The sequence below is a fragment of the Serinus canaria genome, chromosome 28 (assembly GCF_022539315.1).
Source record: "Serinus canaria isolate serCan28SL12 chromosome 28, serCan2020, whole genome shotgun sequence".
Classification (NCBI taxonomy): Eukaryota; Metazoa; Chordata; class Aves; order Passeriformes; family Fringillidae; genus Serinus; species Serinus canaria.
In genome coordinates, this window is record NC_066341.1 from 4,095,885 (window position 1) to 4,117,056 (window position 21,172).

A 21,172-nucleotide genomic window follows, 5' to 3' on the forward strand; every position below is an offset into this window, starting at 1 on the left:
TTTGGGTTGGGAGGGACCTCAAAGCCCATCCAGTGCCACTCCTGCCATGGCAGGGACACCTCCCACTGTCCCAGGCTGCTCCCAGCCCCATCCAGCCTGGCCTTGGGCACTGCCAGGGATCCAGGGGCAGCCCCAGCTGCTCTGGGCATCCTGTGCCAGGGCCTGCCCACCCTGCCAGGGAACAATTCCTGCTCAAGATCCCATCCAGCCCTGCCCTCTGGCAGTGGGAACCATTCCCTGGGTCCTGTCCCTCCAGGCCTTGTCCCCAGTCCCTCTCCAGATCAGACAAGCAGGACTGGGTTCCCCCAGCCTGCCAGCTCAGGCTCAGGGTGTCACAGCTGGGCAAGAACGGGGCACTGCAGCTGTCCCAGTGGGGTGTGCTGGGAGTCTCTGTGTGTGATCCTCCTCCTCCTCTCCTGCAGACCAGCTGGTTTACCAGGCAGCCTCCCCAGATGAGGAAGCGCTGGTGATGGCAGCCAGGAACTTGGGCTACGTCTTCCTGGCCCGGACTCAGGACTCCATCACCATCAGGGAGCTGGGCAGGACCAGGACCTACGAGCTGCTGGCCATGCTGGACTTCAACAGTGACCGCAAGAGGATGTCTGTCCTGGGTGAGTGGGCTGGGCTGGGCTGTCCCAGGTCCCTTCTGTGCTCAGCCCCCAAGGGATGGCACTGGCTTGGCTGCAGGTGGCCACAGCTGGCTCCTGAGGGTCATCCTCCATCCCTGTGGATTTGCTCACCCCGGTCAAGGCAGCCGAGAAGGGTTTGAGCAGCCAAGAGAGAGGAAGGAAATCCAGGGCTCAGAGGGGTGTGTGAGGAGGTGACAGTCCCTGAATCTGCCCCGTGGTGGTGCAGACCTGGGGATACTCCCGTGCTTCCCATGGCCCCAGGTGGAATAGCACCAGCGAGCCCTCTGGGGCCAGCACGGCCAGCGGGCAGGGACAGCAGTGAATGGGAGCCGTCTCTGAGGGGCCCTAAGGTGTCCTCCCCTCCCTGGCAGTGCGAGACCCCCAGGGCAGCATCCGGCTCTACACGAAGGGTGCCGACACCGTCATCCTGGAGAGGCTGCGGAGCCGAGGGCCCCGGGAGACGCTCACCGAGAGGGCTCTGGATGTGAGTGCCACCCCCCGGGGGACAGCACTGCTCTGCCTCCTGCTGGCTTTGGGCTGGCTGTCCTGCACTCTGTGCCCGGCTGCTCTTCCTCCCTCTGCCATAGGGATTGGGGTTCTGCCTTCTGCTCTAGGAGCCTCACCTGCATGTGGGACAGGGGGTAAGGGGGAATGGATTCCACCTTTGGTGTTCTGCATGGAGCAGCTGCATCCAGGGATGCTCTTGGGGATGCTGGAGGGTGGGGGAAGGGAGCCAGAGCCTGGAGGGAGATGCCCAGGTCCTGGAGTGTCTCTGGCTCTGCCCATGGCTGGCCTGGGGTGATGCTCTGGTCCTGTGAGAGTTCCCTGGCCCTCTCTGTTGCCAGCTGGGGTCTATGTACAAGTCACAAACAGGACAGGATTGATAAGGAACGCATCTCAAGCTGTTGTATTTCCCAGCATCACTGTCAATACATGGTTATGACAATGGGAAGATGCCAGCAGCTCACATCCCCAGCAGCAGATGAAGAACTCAATGTTACAACTCACTTTAAAAGTTTTTTGACCAATCCCACAAGGCAAAACCATATTGACATAGTTCCACCCAACCACTACAAGCACACGGACCTTTGGTTTAAACAATGCTGGCTTATTTTGAATGCAATACCTGCTTGTAAGCCTTCAAACACAATGCACAGAGCTCCATGATTAAACTTAGAACTCCCTAACATCTCGCTAGATAAACTTTTCTGCAGCTTAGGGAGTTATTCTAGCCAAGTGTTAACACACAGAGCATTGTTCTATTTGTCCTTACTTTCTACTTTTCATATAATTTCCCACAATCTCCTGGGGAGGGAGGATGTTATAGGAGCCTCCTCGAGCCAGGTCTAATAAGCTCTCGGAGGTCTACAACACACCCAAGACAGCTCAGCTGCCCTTGGAAGCATAAAAATCAGCAGGAAGGCTTCTGTGGCAGTGTTGGAAACAAAAAGATTTAATAAAAGGCAAAATAACAAACAGAGAAAAACCGAGCCAGGTGCAAGAGGTTCTTTGTTCTCTTCCTTTTCTAGTTAATTGCTCAGGCAGGACTTTTTAGCTCCTGTCCCGTTGGCTGTCCTTAAGTCTGAGGTGAAGCCCCCCAGGCCTATGAGGTGTCTTTTTCACCTAATCGAGGAGAGAAACTTGAGGGCCTCTTTCCCTTCCGAGGGGACAAAGGGTAGCTTTGTCACACGTGCTGTCGGAGGTGCGCTGATGTGTGCTCCCTGCAGCGCTTCGCGGAGCAGACGCTGCGCACGCTGTGCCTAGCCAGCAGGGCGGTGAGCGAGCCCGAGTTCCGCGCCTGGAGCCGGAGGCACCGCGCGGCCGCGGCGCTGCTGCGGGACCGCGCCCGCGAGCTGGACAGCCTCTACGAGGAGATGGAGCAGAACCTGCAGGTGGGACCTGCGGCGGTGTTTGAGGGTCCCCGGGACCAGGGAGGAGAGGAGGATTTTGATTTTATGTTTCAGAAGGTTAAGTTATTATTTTATGATATGATATTGTATGATATGACATGACATGATATGATGATATGACATTATTCTATTCTATTCTATTCTAATTCTATTCTATTCTATTCTATTCTATTCTATTCTATTCTAATTATATTATATCATATCATAATCTATTATATCATATATCATATCACATTATACTACATTACAATATTGTATTACATTATATTATAATTATATTATAATTATATCATATTACATTATATTACATTATATTACATTACTTAGATATATGTATATTATATTATGATTATATTATATTATTATATTATATTATCTTATATTCATATTGATATTATATTATATTATCATTATCTTATATTATATTATATTATATTATCCTTATATGATATATATTACACTATTATATCATATCTATTATATCATATTATCTTATATCTACATTATATTACATATATCATATCATATTACATTACATTATATCATATCATATATCATATTACATTACATTATATTACAATATATTATATAAAAATATTATACTAAAATTATACTAAAAGAAATAGAGAGAAAGGATTTCATCAGAAGGTTAGAAAGGAAAGAATATTAAAAACCTGTGACTGCTCACAGCTTTGTCACAGCTGGACCATGATTGGTCATCAAGTAAAAACAATTTACATGAGACCAATCAAAGATGTATTGCCACGTTCCACGGCAGCAGGTAATTACTGTTTGTATTTCATTTCTGAGGTTTCTCAGCTTCTCAGGAGAAAAATCCTGGCAAAGGTATTTTCAGAAAACATGTCAGTGACAGGACGGGGCTGGGGTGAGGAGGAGCTCTCTGTGCCCCAGAGGGCAAGCAGGGGGGTCTGGCTCTCCAGAGTGAGGAGCTGAAGAGTCCAACCCAACACCCATTCCCCAGGGCCAGGACAGGTGGGGTTGTCCCCGAGGGGTGACTTTGTGTCAGGCTGTAGGTGTCAGGTTGTGTCACCCCAGCAAGGGCTGCTGGCTGGGTGCAGGGGTGATTCCCACCTCTGCGTCCTGCCCCATGCCATGACACCCAGTCACCCCCTGCAGCTGCTCGGGGCCACAGCCATCGAGGACAAGCTGCAAGACGGGGTCCCTGAGACCATCCAGCTGCTGAAACTGAGCAACATCAAAGTGTGGGTGCTGACAGGAGACAAACAAGGTCAGTGGAGGCACCCCCAGACCCCCCAACACATTTCAGCTTCTCCCCTGACCAGGACCGGAGAGGAGAAGGGCCGCAGGGAGTGGGCAGGAACTGCTCCTGCTGCTCCCTTTGCAGCACATCCCACCTGCCAGGGGAAACTGAGGCGGGGGAAGGAGCTGCTGCCCACCAAGGCTCTTGGAGCCAAGGGCTGGGGGCTGCCCTGGGCTGGGGGCAGCACCATGCACCCCTGAGAGCTGGGTGTTGCAGAGACCGCGATGAACATCGGCTACGCCTGCAGGCTGCTGACAGACGACATGGAGATCCTGGGGGAGAGGGAGGTCAGGTGAGGAGCCGTCCCCTCCTGGCTCAGGACATTGCTGTCCCTGCTGGGGACACCCTCGGGCAGAGGAGCTGGGGCAGGGTGGGCAGAGCTTGGCTCAGCCAGAGGAGCTTCTCCTGCCCTGTGCCAGCCTGGATGTCCATGGTCTTCATCTGGTGCTTTTCCAGGCCTCCCCACCTGTTTCTTCTCCCACCCCACGCTCTTCCTTGGCAGGCTTTGCCCAGAAAGGGTTTAAGCTTCTCTCCAGCCTCTGAACCAGGCTGATTTCTGATATGAGTGAACCTCCTCTTTGTTCCTCCTGTTCCCACCACAGCCCCATCTCCCTAGTGTGGCAGTGTTCGCAGGAGTCTCAGGACGAGAGAAGAGACCAGAATGTTGACTCCATGTTTCAGAAGGCTGATTTATTATTTTATGATATATATTATATTAAAACTATACTAAAAGAATAGAAGAAAGGATTTCATCAGGAGGCTTGAAAAGAAAGCAGAGAATGGAATCACATCTTGTGTCTGACCAGAGAGTCTGAGACAGCTGGACTGGGATTGGCCATTAATTAGAAACAACCAGATGAGACCAGTTCCAGATGCACCTGTTGCATCCCACAGCAGCAGATAATCATTGTTTACATTTTGCTCCTGAGGCCTCTCAGCTTCTCAGGAGAAGAAATCCTAAGGAAAGGATTTTTCGTAAAACATGTCTGTGACACACTAGCTTTGAGATGACCAAGGCTCACCAGCATTCCCAGTGTCCCCAGCTCATGTCCAACCCCCCTCCCTCCCACAGTGAGATCCTCCAGGCTTACTGGGAGAGCAACAACAACCTCAGTGGCCAGGGGGACGCCCCGTGCAGCCTCTCCCAGCAGCGGCCAGAGACTCTGTGCCACAAGAGAGCCATCATCATCAGCGGGGACTTCCTGGTAAGGCGGCACCTGGATGCTGTTCCCTGCTCCCTGCCTGACGGTTGTTCCTGCCCTGGTGGTATCAGAGTCCTGGGTGGCACCAGCATGGGCAGGACTTGGTGCTACTCCTGCCCAAAAGGTGGGGAAAGCCCATTTGGGGCTGGGGAGTGAAGGGTGGGGAGGAGAACAACCTTGCACTGAGCTTTGGTGTTGGGGGGCTTTGGCCAAAGCTGCCCAGTGCTCTGGGGTGACACGGGCTGGGTGGGGATCACAAGCTCTCGTGGTCACACTGGGACATCCTGGGCTCATGAGCACAGCACCCACTTGATAACCTTGGAGAAAACCAGGGTTGCTCTTTTGGGGCATTTAGGAGCAGTGCTGAGGGCTCTGAGGGCTCTGAGGGCTCTGGGTGAGGTCCCAGCCATGTGTGCTTTCCCCCAAGGACAAAATCCTGCACACGGGAGAGGTGCTGAAGGAGAAGAAGGGGTGGCCGTGGCAGTGGCTGTGCTGTGGTGGGGCTGAGGCTTCGCAGGACCAGGGGGCTCTGGTGGAGAAGGCCTTTGTGGACCTGGCCACCAGCTGCCAGGCCGTGATCTGCTGCAGGGTGACCCCCAAGCAGAAAGCCCTGGTGGTGCAGCTGGTGAAGAAGCACAAGAAGGCTGTCACCTTGGCCATCGGGGACGGGGCCAACGATGTCAACATGATCAAAAGTGAGCCTTGGGCAGGGGGAGGTTGGGGCTCTGTTGGGGTGTCCCACTGGTGATGGTGGTGCCCCATTTGTCATCTCCACCACCTCACCCTCCCCTTTGGGGTGAGGAACTGGGAGGGGAAGCCCCAAAGCTGTTCCCCGCATTGCTGTGCTGGGAGGGGAGCGAGAGGCACAGGGCAGGGACCAGCCCAAGACAAGTGCAGGGTGGCCCACGTGCTTTTGTCACCTGGGATGAACTTTGATGAACCTTCAAAGCCCAACATGGGCAACTGGCAGAGCCATCCCTGCCCCCCCAGCAGCCCTGAGACGGGGCTGTACTCTCACACCACACCTGGAATATCCAGGGCATGGCATAGAGGGGGCTTATTCCCTTTATCTGTCACTCCTGGATCCACATTCCTGGGGACAACCCGTGGGGACATCAAGCCCCAGCTGCCCCCAACCCTCCCTGCGTGCGTTTGCCACCCGCAGCCGCGGACATCGGGGTGGGCATCAGCGGGCTGGAGGGGCTGCAGGCCGTGCAGTGCAGTGACTACGCCCTGGCCCAGTTCTCCTTCCTGCAGCGCCTGCTCCTGGTGCACGGCCGCTGGAACTACCTGCGCATCTGCAAGTTCCTCCGCTACTTCTTCTACAAGACCTTCGCTGGCCTCCTGGCCCAGGTGTGGTTTGCTTTCCACAGCGGATTCACGGCCCAGGTGAGGGGCGCAGGGGTGTCCTGGTTTAGGGCAAATGTGGGAGAAAACCTCCAAATGGGGCCCCTGCAGAAAGCAAACCCACACAGCCCCTCCTCCCAACCAATTCAGGAAGGATTCCTCGGAGAGAGGTGGAAAGAACCTGTTTATTTAACAGGCACAGCACCCCCAGCACACACAATGAACAGTACTGGGTGACACCACTCTGTCACTGCTCTGAAAAAGATGACAAATCCAGAAAGTCTCTCTGGGGTGGTCGCTGTTATCAGTCCCTCTGGCACTGGGGCAGCTGCTGCAGCCACAAGGTGCAAACTCTCGGTGTTCCCAGGGCCCAGTCCAGAGCAGGTTTGGGTGGTTCTGAAAAAGGGAAAGGAAAAACAGTCCAGGGAAAAATTCGGACTGCTTGGCTAAACTGACTGATGAGCAGGAGCAAAAAGCAGGAGCAAAGCAGGAGCAAAGCAGGAGCAAGAGCAAAGCAAAAAGCCAAAGCAGCACTGTGTACTGCCCTGTCTCTGTGTCCCACCAGCCGTGGGGGAGCGGCTGATAACAAAACAAAACAAACAAAACAAAACAAAACAAAACAAAACTTTCACTCTTCAGAGCCAGCCTTGAAGGCACAGAACACAATATCCAGCATCAACAGAACACACGAATGGGGATACAAACATCATAACGTCACCCTAGGACAAGGGGTCACATCCATCCTGTGGAGGTCTCTGCTCCAGACTTACGACCCCCCTGCTCAGGATCCCCTGCAGGAATCATGCCTGGGGCTGCCTGGAGGACACGTGTCCACATCACCACCTTGGTCCCCTTTTCTCCCTTGCCATGTCCAAATTCTGACTGAGGCACAACGGGTTATCTGCACTGGTTATCTGCTTTTCACCTGGCTGGATTGGGAAGGCACCCTGGAGAAACTCAGGATCTCCTTGTGTGTTGTAGTTGAGACAGAGACAATACATTTGTCTCCATTTTCAGAAGGTTTCACACCCTTTTTTATTATAGCATGCATGCTTTTTATACCTTCTTACAAGACTCATAGGTTTAGACTTCACTCATTGGTCAGGAAAGACCAACAAAGTGCTTGTTGGAGTAGACACTTGCAGGTTGCTCTTATTTATCCTTCTTTCTTTCTTGGTTTCTATGTCAATGACCTTGGTAGGAAATTCTTTCAGGAGGAAACATGGATCCTCATATCGAACTTCTCTCCAGCTCGCAGAACTCGCTGTAAAACCTCTTCCCCACTTGTGAGCTGCAGTTCAGTCCTGGACAGATGCAGGTTGCAGTGTGCATTAAGCTGCTTTCCTCCAAAATGGGAGTTTTGATCCCAAGGGTCATCATCAGGTGTGACCTGACCAGCAACACGTGGAGCTCCAGCCCCATCCCTGTCTGCAGTATGACCCTACAGACAATGTGGGGCTGATGCAGGGGATGGGGCAAGTCCAAAGGGATTTCTGTGCTTGGATCTGAGTGTCCTGGGGCCTGGACATCCTTTGTGAGTCTTTCCAAAGCACCTCCAAGCTCACAGCTTCTCCCTGTTCCCTTCTAGCCTCTGTATGAGGGCTGGTTCCTCGCACTCTACAATATTTTCTACACTGCCTACCCCGTGCTGTCCGTGGGCCTTTTGGAGCAGGTACGGCTACCCTGGGCTCACCCAGCCCTGGGCCACCCTCGGCAGCTGGGAGCCAGCCTGGCAGTCATTGCCCCCATCTCCACAGCCCTTTGTGCCAGCACAGGGCATTGGCAGCTCGGTGGGCATTTGGAGCTCACCCTCAGTCCCCCCAGAGCCACTGGGCAGAGGGACCCTCTGCAGCTCTCCCAGAGGGTGTGTGGGGTGGGGCAGCCCTATCCTGTTCCCTCAGTCCCTGCATCCCCTCTGGGATTCCCTCCCTCCCTCCCCCAATCCCTGCATCCCCTCTGGGATTCCCTCCCTCCCCCAATCCCTGCATCCCCTCTGGGATTCCCTCCCTGCCCCAGTCCCTGCATCCCCTCTGGGATTCCCTCCCTCCCTCCCTCCCCCAATCCCTGCATCTCCTCTGGGATTCCCTCCCTCTCCAATCCCTGCATCCCCTCTGGGATGCTCTCCCAGCAGGATGTGAGTGCCAAGAAGAGCCTGGAGTTCCCTGAGCTCTACGTGGTCGGGCAGCAGGATGAGCTCTTCAATTACCGTGTTTTTGGTGTCACCCTCCTGCACGGGGTGGGCACCTCCCTCATCAGCTTCTACATCACACTCTGGGCCTTTGAGGACCACGTTGGCACCAAGGTCATGGGTGACTATGAGTCCTTCTCTGTCACAGTGGCCCTGTCAGCGTTGCTGTCAGTGCTGGTGGAGGTGAGCACTGATCTGCTCTTGCTCATCCCTCCCCACAGCAGATCTCCAGGGTCCCTGGGTTTTGGCACTGTCTCCAGAGGCTTTATGGCTGGGGGATGGTCTCCCTGGGATGGAGGAGGGATTTAGACAAAGCAGCTGAATGGAAGAGGGTCACCACGGCCCTTGTGAGACTGTGTGCTCTGCTCTATCCCCACAGATTGTCCTGGACACTCAGTACTGGACAGTGCTGTCCTTCCTGATGGTCACAGCCAGCCTGCTCCTCTTCTGCCTCTTCTCCTTCCTGACCCAAACTGTTGATGCCTACAGGATAGCCCCTGCCATCTTCCGCTTCCCAGGTGAGGTGTCCTGGGGACCCCCTGGGTCTTCCCAGGTGAGGTGCCCTGGGGGCCCTTCCCTTCCCTGGCCTCGGTGTTAGGAGCTGTTTCCCACCCTGCAGATCATCTCCTTGCTGCCACTTCTTGAACTGCTGCCTTGACTTCTAACTCCAGTTTAGGTGCCATCTCCTCTTTAGAGCCCCCAGCACTTGTTCCCTGTTGCCTCTCCACCTTCCCTACTGTCCCAGTTTGGAAAGCCAGGTGTCTGCTAAGGAAGGCAGAAGCCTTCCCTGAAATGGAGAATGTAAACCCTCCCCATGCCTCTGAATTGATATAAATTTTAAATTAAGGGACTCTCAGACAAAAAATATGGGAGCAGGAAATAACAGTTCTTTAATAGGGAAGAAAATAAAAAGATAAAATAAACAATGCAGGAAACAACCAAAACACTGCCAGAGCCAGAGCACAGCCTGACACCCTGTGGGTCAGGGGGCTGGCAGCAGTGCCACTGGAATTGTGGCTCAGCCCTCCTGCAGTGCCAGGGCTGGTTCTGCTGGAGCAGGGATCCTGGAGAAGGGTGCACTCTGCCTCTGGAGATCCAGGGGAAGAGGCAGCTGCTGCTCCTCTGGGAAATCCAGTGCAGAAGCCGTGCTGGTGTTCCAGAACCTCCAGATTATATCTGGGTATAAGGAGCTTGGTTCCTCCCTCTGGGCTCACAAGGAATGCTTGGTTCCTCCCTCTGGGCTCACAAGGAATGCTTGGTTCCTCCCTCTGGGCTCACAAGGAATGCCTGGCTCTTCCCTCTGGGCTCACATCTCCCACTGGGATGCTGTAGCTCTTATCAGCCATGCAGTGACATTCAACAGCCTGTTATCAGCAGATGTCCCCTCCCAAGGGAGGAGTGATTGTGGAAGAGATAAGGAAAAACTGCCCAGTTGACAAAAGACAACTGCTATCCAGAAGGTAATAGAATACATCTTGCCTTGCAATCTGGAACACCACCCAAACATCTCACCTGTGTTGACAGATGCCAGCTGGAATGCCCTGACCGACCCCTACGTGCTGCTCGTGGTCCTGCTGTCCCTGGTGGTCAACACCCTCCCCTCGCTCACCGTCCATGCCGTCCGTGCCATCCTGGGCAGAGCCACCACCCAGCAGGTGAGGGCTGGGGGCACTGGAGGGCAGGTCCTGCTTCCCACCAGTGTCTGGGATTGTTGATGGCAGGGGGAGGTTCCCCAGAGAAGCCTGGGCTGTAGTGCTGGGACATGTCACCTCTCCTTGGGGCTCCTACTCATGGTGGTCCTTCATGACACTGGCACCAATTCTGACTTCGGGGGCCTCTCCCAGAATTGTTCCATGGCCCAGCTGGGGGGCCTGGGCCAAGCCATCTGACCCAGCTCTTGGAGAGGGTCTGCTTTGGATTGCAGTGAGGAATTGTCCTCCAGGGCCCCCAGGAGGGTCTGGGGTCTGGTGCAGGTCCTGGTGCCATCCCAGCCTTGATGGAACTCACCCCTGCTGGGGTTGTGGGTTGTACCTTCAAAAGAGTCCAGGTGGAAGCAGGGGTTGAGATTGAGCTCCAGAGCTTTGTGAGCTTTTCAGCCTCCTGGGAGAGTGCCCACATCCCCCATCCCATCATGGAAAAGGAGATCGTGGTGGAGCTGGGATCCAAACCCTGTCCTGGTGGGCATGCCTTGTGAAGTCTGAGCTAGAACTGAGGCCAGACAGAGCTAAAGAATAAAGCAGAGATTTATTAAAAAGCCTCAGTGGATCCACCTTGGACAGCACAAGAGTCCAGCCAGGGCTGCACCCAAGATAAAACCCAAAATGGCCACAAAATGCATGACCAGTCACAGGGTCTCTCACTTTGATCAGTTCTGCTCCATTTGCACCTTGCAGTTCATTGTCCCATTCCAGCCCCAGCCCATCCAGTCCCACCCTTGTTTTTCTCTCTCCAGCCCACGGGGTTTGTGCTCCTGGGCTGAGATTTGGATCATTTGTCCTTGGTGCCCAGCTGGAGCAGGAATTGTTTTGTCTCCCTGCTCTGTGCACAGAGCTCACCATCCCATAATGTGAACCCAGACCCACCCACTAAAACAGCACAGAGTGTGAAAAATAGAAAAGTCCCTGGGCCTACCATGTGTCCCACCTTGGGCTGAGGACTTGCCTGGGAGCTGTCCACAGCCCGTGTGGGAGCAGGGGGAGACACTGTGCTCCAGAGCTCCATGAGCTTTGCAGATCCCCAGGATAATCCCCACATTCCTCATCCACATGGAAAATCAGGTCATTATAGAGCTGGGAGCCAAGCCTGGTGGAGGTGCCCCTATGCTCCCTTTGATGCCTCAGGTTGGAGCTTTTCTATTTTTCAGACTCTGTGCTGCTTTAGTGTTTGGGTCTGGGTTCACATTATGGGATGGTGAGCTCTGTGACAGAGCAGGGAGACAAAACAATTCCTGCTCCAGCTGGGCACCAAGGACAAATGATCCAAATCTCAGCCCAGGAGCACAAACCCCGTGGGCTGGAGAGAGAAAAACAAGGGTGGGACTGGATGGGCTGGGGCTGGAATGGGACAATGAACTGCAAGGTGCAAATGGAGCAGAACTGATCCCAGGGAGAGACCCTGTGACCTGGTGTCCATTTTGGGACCATTTTGGTTCATCTTGGGTGCAGCCCTGGCTGGGCTCTGGTGCTGCCCAAGGTGGGTCCATGGAGGCCTTTTAATAAATCCCTGCTTTATTCTTTAGCTCTGTCCAGTCTCTGTTCTAGGTGAGCCCTCACAAGGCATCCCCACCTTCATGTCCCCCCTTGGGCTGAGGGCTCTCCAGGGAGATGTCCCCAGCCCTGATCTCCCTGATCTCTTGCAGAAGATCCACCTGAGGGCCAGGCAGGACCCGGAGCCCCCGGTGGAGCTGCGCTCGCACGTCCCCCGCGGCTCCTTCCGCCGCTCCAGCTACGCCTTCTCCCACCAGGAGGGCTACGCCGGCCTCATCACCCGCGGGGACAGTCTGCGTGCTGGGGACAGGCTGCATGACAGGGACAGTCTGCGTGCTGGGGACAGTCTGTGTGTTGGGGACAGTCTGCATGCCAGGGACAGTCTGCATGTTGGGGACAGTCTGTGTGTCAGGGACAGTCTGTGTGCTGGGGACAGTCTGCGTGCTGGGGACAGGCTGCGTGACAGGGACAGTCTGCGTGCTGGGGACAGTCTGTGTGTTGGGGACAGTCTGCATGTTGGGGACAGTCTGTGTGTTGGGGACAGTCTGTGTGCTGGGGACAGTCTGTGTGTTGGGGACAGTCTTTGTGCCAGGGCCACCCCCGGCACTGCCCTGTGTGCCCCGCGCCCCCAGGGCACCCCAGCTGTGCCCTCGGTGTAGCTGTCCCCAGCCTGCGGGGCCGGAGCAGGAGCAGCAGGGGCACACCTGGCTGGTCCCTCCTGCCAGGGGCCACCTTCCATCCTATCTGGTGGCTTTGCAGAGGGGCTGGCCCAGCCTGGGGGGCTCCTGCTGTGGCACCGTGACCCCCACACTGGCTTTGCAGAGCTGTACAGCTGGGACAGCCACTGACCACTGCCACCAGGCTCGCTGACCACTGCCACCAGGCTCCCTGATTGCTGCCACCAGGCTCCCTGATTGCTGCCACCAGGCTCACTGACCACTGCCACCAGGCTCACTGACCACTGCCACCAGGCTCACTGACCACTGCCACCAGGCTCGCTGACCACTGCCACCAGGCTCGCTGACCTCTGCCACTAGGCTCGCTGACCTCTGCCACCAGGCTCCCTGATTGCTGCCACCAGGCTCACTGACCACTGCCACCAGGCTCCCTGATTGCTGCCACCAGGCTCCCTGATTGCTGCCACCAGGCTCACTGACCTCTGCCACAAGGCTCACTGACCTCTGCCACCAGGCTCGCTGACCTCTGCCACCAGGCTCACTGATTGCTGCCAGAAGGCTCACTGACCACTGCCACAAGGCTCACTGACCTCTGCCACCAGGCTCACTGACCACTGCCACAAGGCTCACTGACCTCTGCCACCAGGCTCACTGACCACTGCCACCAGGCTCGCTGATTGCTGCCACCAGGCTCACTGACCACTGCCACAAGGCTCACTGACCTCTGCCACCAGGCTCGCTGATTGCTGCCACCAGGCTCGCTGCCCACTGCCACCAGCTGCCCACTGCCACCAGGCTCCCTGATTGCTGCCACCAGGCTCGCTGACCATTGCCACCATGTCCCCTGCCCGCTGTCACCAGGCTGGCCCTCGCCCTGTGACCCCCTGGCTGGCAGCCCAGCCCCCTTGGCTCTGCCCAGCCCTCGGAGCCTCTGGTGTGAGGCTCATCCCAGCCCAGGCTGTGCCCACAAAGGCAGTGCTGCCGACCCAGACTCATTAATTAACTCTAGATTAATTAACTGCCCCATTGAAAGCAGCAGGGCCCTGGGGGGGTGCAGCCCCTCAGCCTTGCTCGTTCCCACCCACTGGGGACTGAGCTGCAGTGACTGCAGGAAGAACCTGGTTTTGTGCTCTCCACCAAGGCCTGGTCAATCCTGTGGCTTTTCTGTCAGGTCCCTGGAGTGGTTTGGGTGGTGTTGGATTATGGGTTTTGTGATTTAGAGATGGGGTGACTGAGAGATGTTTTAAAAACTTTTATTCTATTTTTAGTCTCATGAGAAGAGTGAGACAATCCAGATGTTATAATTTATGCTATGACAATCAGAAGCTGATTATTTCTTCATTACAAGACATTGGAAGTGTTTCTTGGTTTATCAGCTTTTGCAACACTATGTTGTAAATGCTTTAAAGCCAGTAATCTAAATTACTCTTCGTGGGTTTTATTACAATGCATCTTTCATAGTTCTATTTCTTTAAACTGTCTAGTCTTTTGAAACTTGTTTCTAGTTCTATTTTACTCTTAACAGTGCCTGTCCTATTCCATGGCATTTCTAAGTCAGCATTTTTTATCTCAAGGTTTGCATACAGGTGCACACTGTTTTCCACAAACTTATTTCCCACATTGTGGGACCTTAAAGCTCATCCCACTCCACCCTCTACCATGGGCAGGGTCACCTCCACCAGCCCAGGTGGCTCAGACTCGAGCAGAGTAACTTTAAAATATCTCCTAATTTCTGGAGAGGCAGCTAGGGATGATTGATTGATTGATTGATTGATTGATTGATTGGTTTTTCTTCTCCAGCCAGACCAGCCTGGCTCCTGCAGCCTCCTTGTCCCTCCCCAGCACTCCCAGCTCCTGCCTTTGCTGTCCCTGTACAAGGGGCAATGTCCTCTGTGTGCTCTGCCCCATCTCCACTCCCCCAGCTCTGCTGTCCCCACCTTTGGGGACAGCTTGGGACTGTCAAGCTGTCAAGCTCACAGGCTCTGCAAAGTCCCAAAAGCACTTCTGGGGGGGATGTGGAGAAGTTCTGCCTGCTGGGCACAGGGGACACGTCCCACAGAGCCAGGGCCACCAGCAGTGGCTGCTGGAGAAGCTGTGTGTGAACAACTGACTGCTGGCTGGGTCACCCTTTGTATGGGTTTTGGATTTTAATGAAAAGGAGTTTTTAGCTTTTCTCTCCTCTCCTGGAAACCTCTGCTGTGCCACGGAGGTGTGAAAGCAGCCCTGAAAGGTCCCGTGGTCCCTCTGTCTGTGCCAGCAGTGCTCGTGCCATGGCAAAAGGCACAGCAGGAGAAGAAATCTGGGTAAAAAGATGCACAATTAAATCATCCACAGGGGCTTGGCCCTGCCTGCAGCACACGTGGTTCCATGGGTTTGTTTTACAAGTGCTTTGGCCTCATCTGCAGCGGGTTTGTGAGAATTCAAGTGTTTCCCTTGGGTTCTGGCCAGAAGGGATTGGATGGTGCCAAGAAATAAAAATCTTTCCTCTGGGAAAGCTCTCACTGCTGCAGCTGCCAGGTGGAAAAGAGGGGGAGAAACTTTCCCCAGCATCCTGGGCATGTCCCTGAACCTCCCAGGCCAGGTTTGAGAGAGGAGTGAGGTGGTGAAAGGGGGCAGGGGAGGGGAGTGACCCCCTCACCACCACAGGACACCACACACGCCAGGGTGAATGACTAGAAAATAATTTATTGAAGAAACAGAAAGCTGCAGAAATACAACACAGTCATGACCAGTAGAGGATGAACAAATAGAGATTAATTTTTTTCTCTCTTTTAAAACCTGTTGACAGGCTGGAGTTAAGTTTCCTGATAACTTCCCCTGCGTGAGTCATTGCAAAGAACAAGGAACAAACTCCAGAGCACACAGCACAGTTTGGATAAAGTGCCTGACACATAAGACTCTTTTTTATTTTATTTTTTTTCTTTTTCAACGTTTTAAATAGCTTAAACAAATATAGTTGCAAGACACAGAGGAGTAACAATTGCATTTCGCTGTAGAACAAAACTTATCCCATGAGAGTAACAATGAAGCAGCAGCAAAAAAAATTAAATTAATTTAATTAGAAGGAAAAAGTCATTTAAAAACTCAGAGATGTGGCCCTCAGACTGCATGGGACGAGGACAAGCCTCACCTATTGCTATACAGAAAAATGAGCAATGTTTTCTGGAGGAGGCTGGGCTGGCAGAGCCGAGGCTGTAGGTTCTCCCTGGCCAGGCTGGATTCTGTTTCTGACTCTGACTGTTTCCTTTAGAAATCAAAGGGAAAAAATACAAAGAAACCAAACCAAAACAAACTCAAATTTTGTTCTTTGCATTTTTAATTTCCTCTCTTTAAAAACGCCAGACAAAGATGTGAGAGGAAGTGTGGCAGCTCCTGCAGGTCCAGCCCCACGGCTGGGTGTCCTCTGAGACAAGGGAAAGGAGCCAGCTCCGTGCTGGAGACACGTGGTGGGGACAGGGACAGGCAGACGGGGCACTGACAACCCCAAGGTGAGGTAAAGAGGAGCTCCAAGTCTCCCCTACCCCGACTTGGGATGCTCAGCCAGAAGGGCGAATGGTGAATTTTTGGCAAAGCCATTTCTCTCACTCTGTGCCGATGCCCTACCTGCACAGCTGATGTTAGAGCAGGGAAAGTTTGGCTCTGGTGGGGTAAAAATGTTCAGAACCGACCCCAGGAGCCTCCTGCTTTCCTGGCAGGATGGGGGTGGTGCTGCCCCTCTGCTGGCACTGGGGGTTCAAAGTATAAAAGCCATCGTTGGGAAACTTCCACTCCAGCAAGAACAGGTCATGGAATGACCCAAATCCCTGAAAACTTCCACAGTTCAAGCAGAAGACACTGGTCAGGACGAATCAGTAGGTTCTAGTGGGAGATGCCAGGTTTCCTCCTCTTCCTCACTGCCCTCCATCACCCTCAGAGGTGTTCCCAGGGCCCCGTTTTCACTCCTGCTCCCCACAGCACAAAAATGCCCTTTGGGTGCAACCCTGGTCAAGAGAATTGTCTTTAGGACAGAGCTCAGATTGTCATTACCTGCAGGGAAAAAAAATCTTTGGTATCGTGGCAAGTTGCTCCTGAAGGCATTTTGGTAGTGTGGGCAGCAGGCAGGGCCTGGTCCAGGGTGGGCTCAGCTGAGCCAGAGTCCTGGTGGGCCAAAGGACAGGGAGGAGGGCTCAGATCTTGGCTTCTCCAGGGTCTCCCAAGCCATCACTCCCAGGATGGAATCCAGCTGGTCTCTGCAAGCTCAAAGGATTTGTGACTGGGGCTGTGTCCAAACCTCCTTGCAGCTGTAATTGCAGTCTTGGCCTTCAAGCTTCTCCTGGTGGAAAAGGTCTTGGAGGAGGAAATGGGGCTTGGTGGGGATGCTGGGCTCTCCAGAGGACAGAAGGGTTGGTCAGCAGATGAGTGGTGCTGCTGGAACCAACATCATCTCCTCCTAAAAGCCATGTCCTTGGTCTGTGGGTCTTCCACCAGCATCTCGGTGCTGGCACCAGACAAAGGCTGCAGACTGAAAAACACCTTCCTTGGCTTTTGGGGGCCACTTTGGTGGGACCTGAAGGAGCTGAGATCTCTTTCCTCATGCTGAGCTGAGCTTTGGGTCCATCCCGAATGGTGAAGAGCTTGGGAAGGGCTGAGGAAGCAGCAGTTTCAGGGAAATGCTCTGGGAATGGCACCACAGCCTCCTCCAGGTCCCTGTCACCTTCCTGGCCTCCAAAGATGTGGCTTCTCAATGCTCCTCTGCTCCTGTCTGTAAGCAGGGAGAGGAGGAGGAGCAGGGAGAGGAAGGACCCACTCAGGGGTGGACTCTGGGCATTTCAGAAAGCTCCAAGGCCCTTCCAAAGTGCCCTGAGGCCATCTGGTGGGTTGGGATCCTCCAGGGGCTCTTCCACTGCCTGGACTCTTCTTCTCCCACCGGGGCAGTGTCTTGGCACAGAGTGAGAGCCAGGCTGGTGGCAGGGACAGAGTGCTGGCTGTGCCTCTGACCCAAACCACATTCCTGAGGCCAAAGACCCCAGAAATGGGTCACCCCAGCCCATGCCTGGTCCAGCTGGGCCTTGATGCAGCAGCATCTTCAGCACCTCTTTCTGTGCAGGACAGGGCAGAGGCAGGGCTGTGAGATCGTCCCAAGGATGGGGATTTGGGAGCATCACCTGGAGAGGTCTCGCCCTGAGGGGGTTTTGGGGTGCCCAGGGCTGTTTCCCTTGCCTCAGAGGACACAAGGAGCCTCGTAGCTTTGCCAGCTCAGGTCATGGTGGCAGCTGATTGTCTCTCCTCCTCTTGGCTGCACTTGGGATTTGACCCACAGAGTGGGAAAAGCAAAAAAACCCCAAACCCCACAATTTCCCCTCCAAACAAACCAAAAACAAAGCAGAGCGAGGAGCCAGACCTCAGGGGGAGGCAGGAGGGATGGGTGGGCACGGCAGGGTCCCGTGACCCAGATTCCCTTACCCTGTTTGCTGGGCACGTGGTCAGGCTGTGCCCCCCACCCTGCCCTGCCTGGGGCTCCCCCGAGCAGCCCCCGCCTCCCCCCATGGCTGCCAAGGGATTCTCAGGGTGAGGAAAGGAACAAAAGGGGTGAAGGAAGAAACCAAGGGGGTAGATGATGACTTTCCTGTGGTTGTGAGCTGGAACAGAACCATGATCCATGCAGAGAAATCTTCATCAACCAAAAACTCGTGGACAAAAAAAGCACAGTTTGTCCCCTCCCGCTCCCCCCCGACCACCCCTCCCCAATAATTATTACATTACTTCAAGAAAGAGTATATTTTTTTCATGCATAAATCAAATTCTCATCTTGTCTTTTTTTTTTCCTTTTTTTTGTCTTCTTTAAATTACATTTGAACACAGAACACATATAATAAATACTCTCATACGACATGACTCAGAGAAAAGTAACACATCTGAACGCAAAGGTATCGTCATCATTATTAGTTTTTCTTTTTTTTCTTTTTTTTTTAAAAGGACTTGTTTAAATATGAAATCTGTAAACTCCAAGGGTCCTTTTTTTTTTAATCTTTCTCTCTCTCTCTTTCTCTCTCTCTCTCTTTCTCTCTCTTTTTTTTTAAATCGTGAAACTATCCAGCTTTCATTTCCTTAACATTCAATATGTCTCCCATTGAACGCATCAAAGAAATAAGAACATGCCGTCTTCTGCAAAATTATAATTTAACAGTATAAAGCTTCAAGTCACAAATTCCAAAAACTAGCTAAGTAATTTTTTTTTTATCACATAAACTATACATTAAATATTTTGAGGTATTTCAGAGAACATTGTCAAAGGCTTGTAAGGTCTGTGCTGGGTGGCAATGAAGGCTTTCTCCTGCATAGAGAACGTCTTTGGTATCACAGCCAGCTGGGGACTGGGGACAAGGGGGTGGCATGGCCACGAGGGCGGGCAAGCCCTGGCCAAGGCAATAGTGTGGAGGTGGGCAAGGGTGACAGGGAGGTGACAGGGAGGTGACAGGGAGGTGACAGGGAGGTGACAGGACCCTCTCAGGCTGCTCAGCAGGATGGGGAACACCCATGGGTTTGCTCTCCCTGGGGGCGTTGGAATCCTGGAATACCTTGGATTGGAACGGGAACCCCCCCCAGGGATCACCAAGTCCAGCTCCTGGTCCTGCACAGGACAACCCCAAGAATCACACCAGGGGTGGCCCTGGGCAAGTTTGGTCCAACTCAAAGGAGTCACCTTGGCCAGAGCCTGATCCAGGCAGGTACAACTCAACCCAAGTTTGCCCTAAACTGGGCATTCTGGAGGTTGCTGGAGCTCTGGCAGGTCCTCCTGCTGCCTTCTGCTGAAGCCAAGGGACAGAATGGAGCAGACCTGGCAGCACAGATCCTCCCCAGAGAGCCAAAAACGCCCCTCTGGGGACTTGGAAACAGCTCCTGCTGGAAGGATTCACTGCTCCAACCCCTTCCCTAAGGGAAGAGTTTGGAGAAAGCTCAGGGTGAGGCTTCCACTGCTCCTGCCTTTATCTTTCCAAACAGAAATGCCACAAACTGTGCTGCCAAAAGAGGGAAGTGAAGCTCTGAGCTGAGCGAAGCAAAAACACCCAAAGCTGAGAAAACTCAACTTTGTCATCTCATGAGGAAACTCAACTTTGTCATCTCATGAGGAAACTCAGCTCTGTCACCCTGTGAGGAAACTCAGCTTTGTCACCCTGTGAGGAAACTCAGCTTTGTCACCCTGTGGGCTTCTTCAGGCTCCAGCACTGAGGCTGGAGAAGGTCATGGAGCAAAGCCCTTTCCTGGGAGCAGCATCCCTGGACACCAGCTCTGTGCTCCCGGGGCAAGAGGGGTTGCATGGAGGGACCCTGGGGACCAGCTTGGGGGACACAGGGACATCTGAGAGTGGGGACATGCTGGGGAGCCAGCACCTTTCCCTCAGCCAGGGTGATGTTTTCTCTTCAGTTAGGACAAGGGTTGGCTTTTCTTTCCTTCATCCCAACACCCAGAGGCTACGAGAGCCCTGGGACTCTGTCCCTGCAGAGAGCTGAGGTCACACTGAGTTTTAGGGTCAAAGCAGAGGAGCAAAGAAATGGCCACACACCTTTGGTACAGGAAAAAGGCACTCATCTACCACGCTGCCATCCCGGGGTCGCTCGCTCGCCTCCTCCCTCGCTCTCTGGGGACTCGGCAGGGCTGGGGTTGGGGCTGGGGCTGGCCAGGGGCTCTCTGGGCCAGCCTGGCCATGGGGAGCAGGGAAAGTGGCGTTTCCAGCACAGACCAGACAAGGCAACAAAATCTTTGGTATCAGACGTGATTTTCAAATCACAAAAATTGAAAACTCAAGTGAGGTAGCCTTTAGTCTCGGGTTCTCACTAGAAATGTCTTTGCATCCTTGAGGGCCTGTGGCATTTACTCTTTTTTTTTTCTTTTCTTTTTTTTTTTTTTTCTTTTTCTTTCTTTTCCTTTTTTTCCCTTTTTTTTTTTTTTTTTTTCCCGTTGTGTTTTTCACTTCCCAAACCAAGGCCCCCTTCCTGGCTTTGCAGCCCTTGAATACTACTCGGTGGGGTTCAGGAATCCACCACCATCATCACCACGTCACGACAAGACGAAGAAACAACATTAGGGGAAAAAATCAGTGGCGGGGAGCGGGGTCCTGGGGGGATGAGATTCCCGTTAGGTTTTGGGTTCTGGTTGGCAAAACACGCTGTGGCACCTGCCCCTTACCGCTCTGCCCTCTCTCCATCCCTCCCTCCCGCCCTCTGTCCAGCCATGTGTTGGTCACTTTGGTGTCACCGTGTCCAGCCTGACACCCCCAGCCCCTCCACCGCCCACCTACCCCAGGAGCTCTTTGGTTCAAGATGTCCTCTGACCCTGCCTGCTCAGGGCTTCGTGTGCAGGGCTTTTTTCTTTCTCTCTTCATTCTTTTGTCCTTTCTTTTCTCCTTTTTTTTGGGGTGCTTGGGTGGTTTTTTTTGGTTTTGTTTTTTTTTTTTTTTTTATGGTGAACACATACCCTTTTCTTTTCATTTCTTTTCCTTTTGTTTTTCCTTCTTTCCTTCTTTTCAACAAGGTGCCTTCCTGTGACACAACTGATCACTCTCAAAGTAAAGTGAATCGAAGAAACCATAGAACACAGATGGTACTTTTTACCCGCATAAATTCAAGAGTGTCCCTTTTTTTATTTTTTGGTTGATGGTTGGTTTTGGAGGATTTTTTTTCCCCAACTGGTTGGGGGAAGAAGGGGACCTTGCATCCCTCTTCATCCCCAAGCCTCTCCCAGCCCTTCCCCG

General features: G+C 53.4%; 1 protein-coding gene across 1 annotated transcript in view; it reads left to right on the forward strand.

Annotated features, from left to right (window-relative positions):
* ATP8B3 (ATPase phospholipid transporting 8B3) overlaps positions 1-13,907 on the forward strand; it is a 28,783-nt gene extending 14,876 nt beyond the window's left edge. Inside the window, exons 13-25 of the mRNA XM_050985945.1 lie at positions 423-611; positions 1,001-1,113; positions 2,357-2,521; positions 3,677-3,788; positions 4,038-4,113; positions 4,894-5,026; positions 5,451-5,718; positions 6,189-6,412; positions 7,959-8,042; positions 8,502-8,741; positions 8,938-9,076; positions 10,083-10,213; positions 11,917-13,907. Of these exons, the coding sequence (XP_050841902.1) occupies positions 423-611; positions 1,001-1,113; positions 2,357-2,521; positions 3,677-3,788; positions 4,038-4,113; positions 4,894-5,026; positions 5,451-5,718; positions 6,189-6,412; positions 7,959-8,042; positions 8,502-8,741; positions 8,938-9,076; positions 10,083-10,213; positions 11,917-12,423 (2,381 nt within the window). The 3' untranslated portion in view covers positions 12,424-13,907. The remainder of the gene's footprint in view (positions 1-422; positions 612-1,000; positions 1,114-2,356; positions 2,522-3,676; positions 3,789-4,037; positions 4,114-4,893; positions 5,027-5,450; positions 5,719-6,188; positions 6,413-7,958; positions 8,043-8,501; positions 8,742-8,937; positions 9,077-10,082; positions 10,214-11,916) is intronic.
* The last annotated feature ends 7,265 nt before the right edge of the window (positions 13,908-21,172 follow it).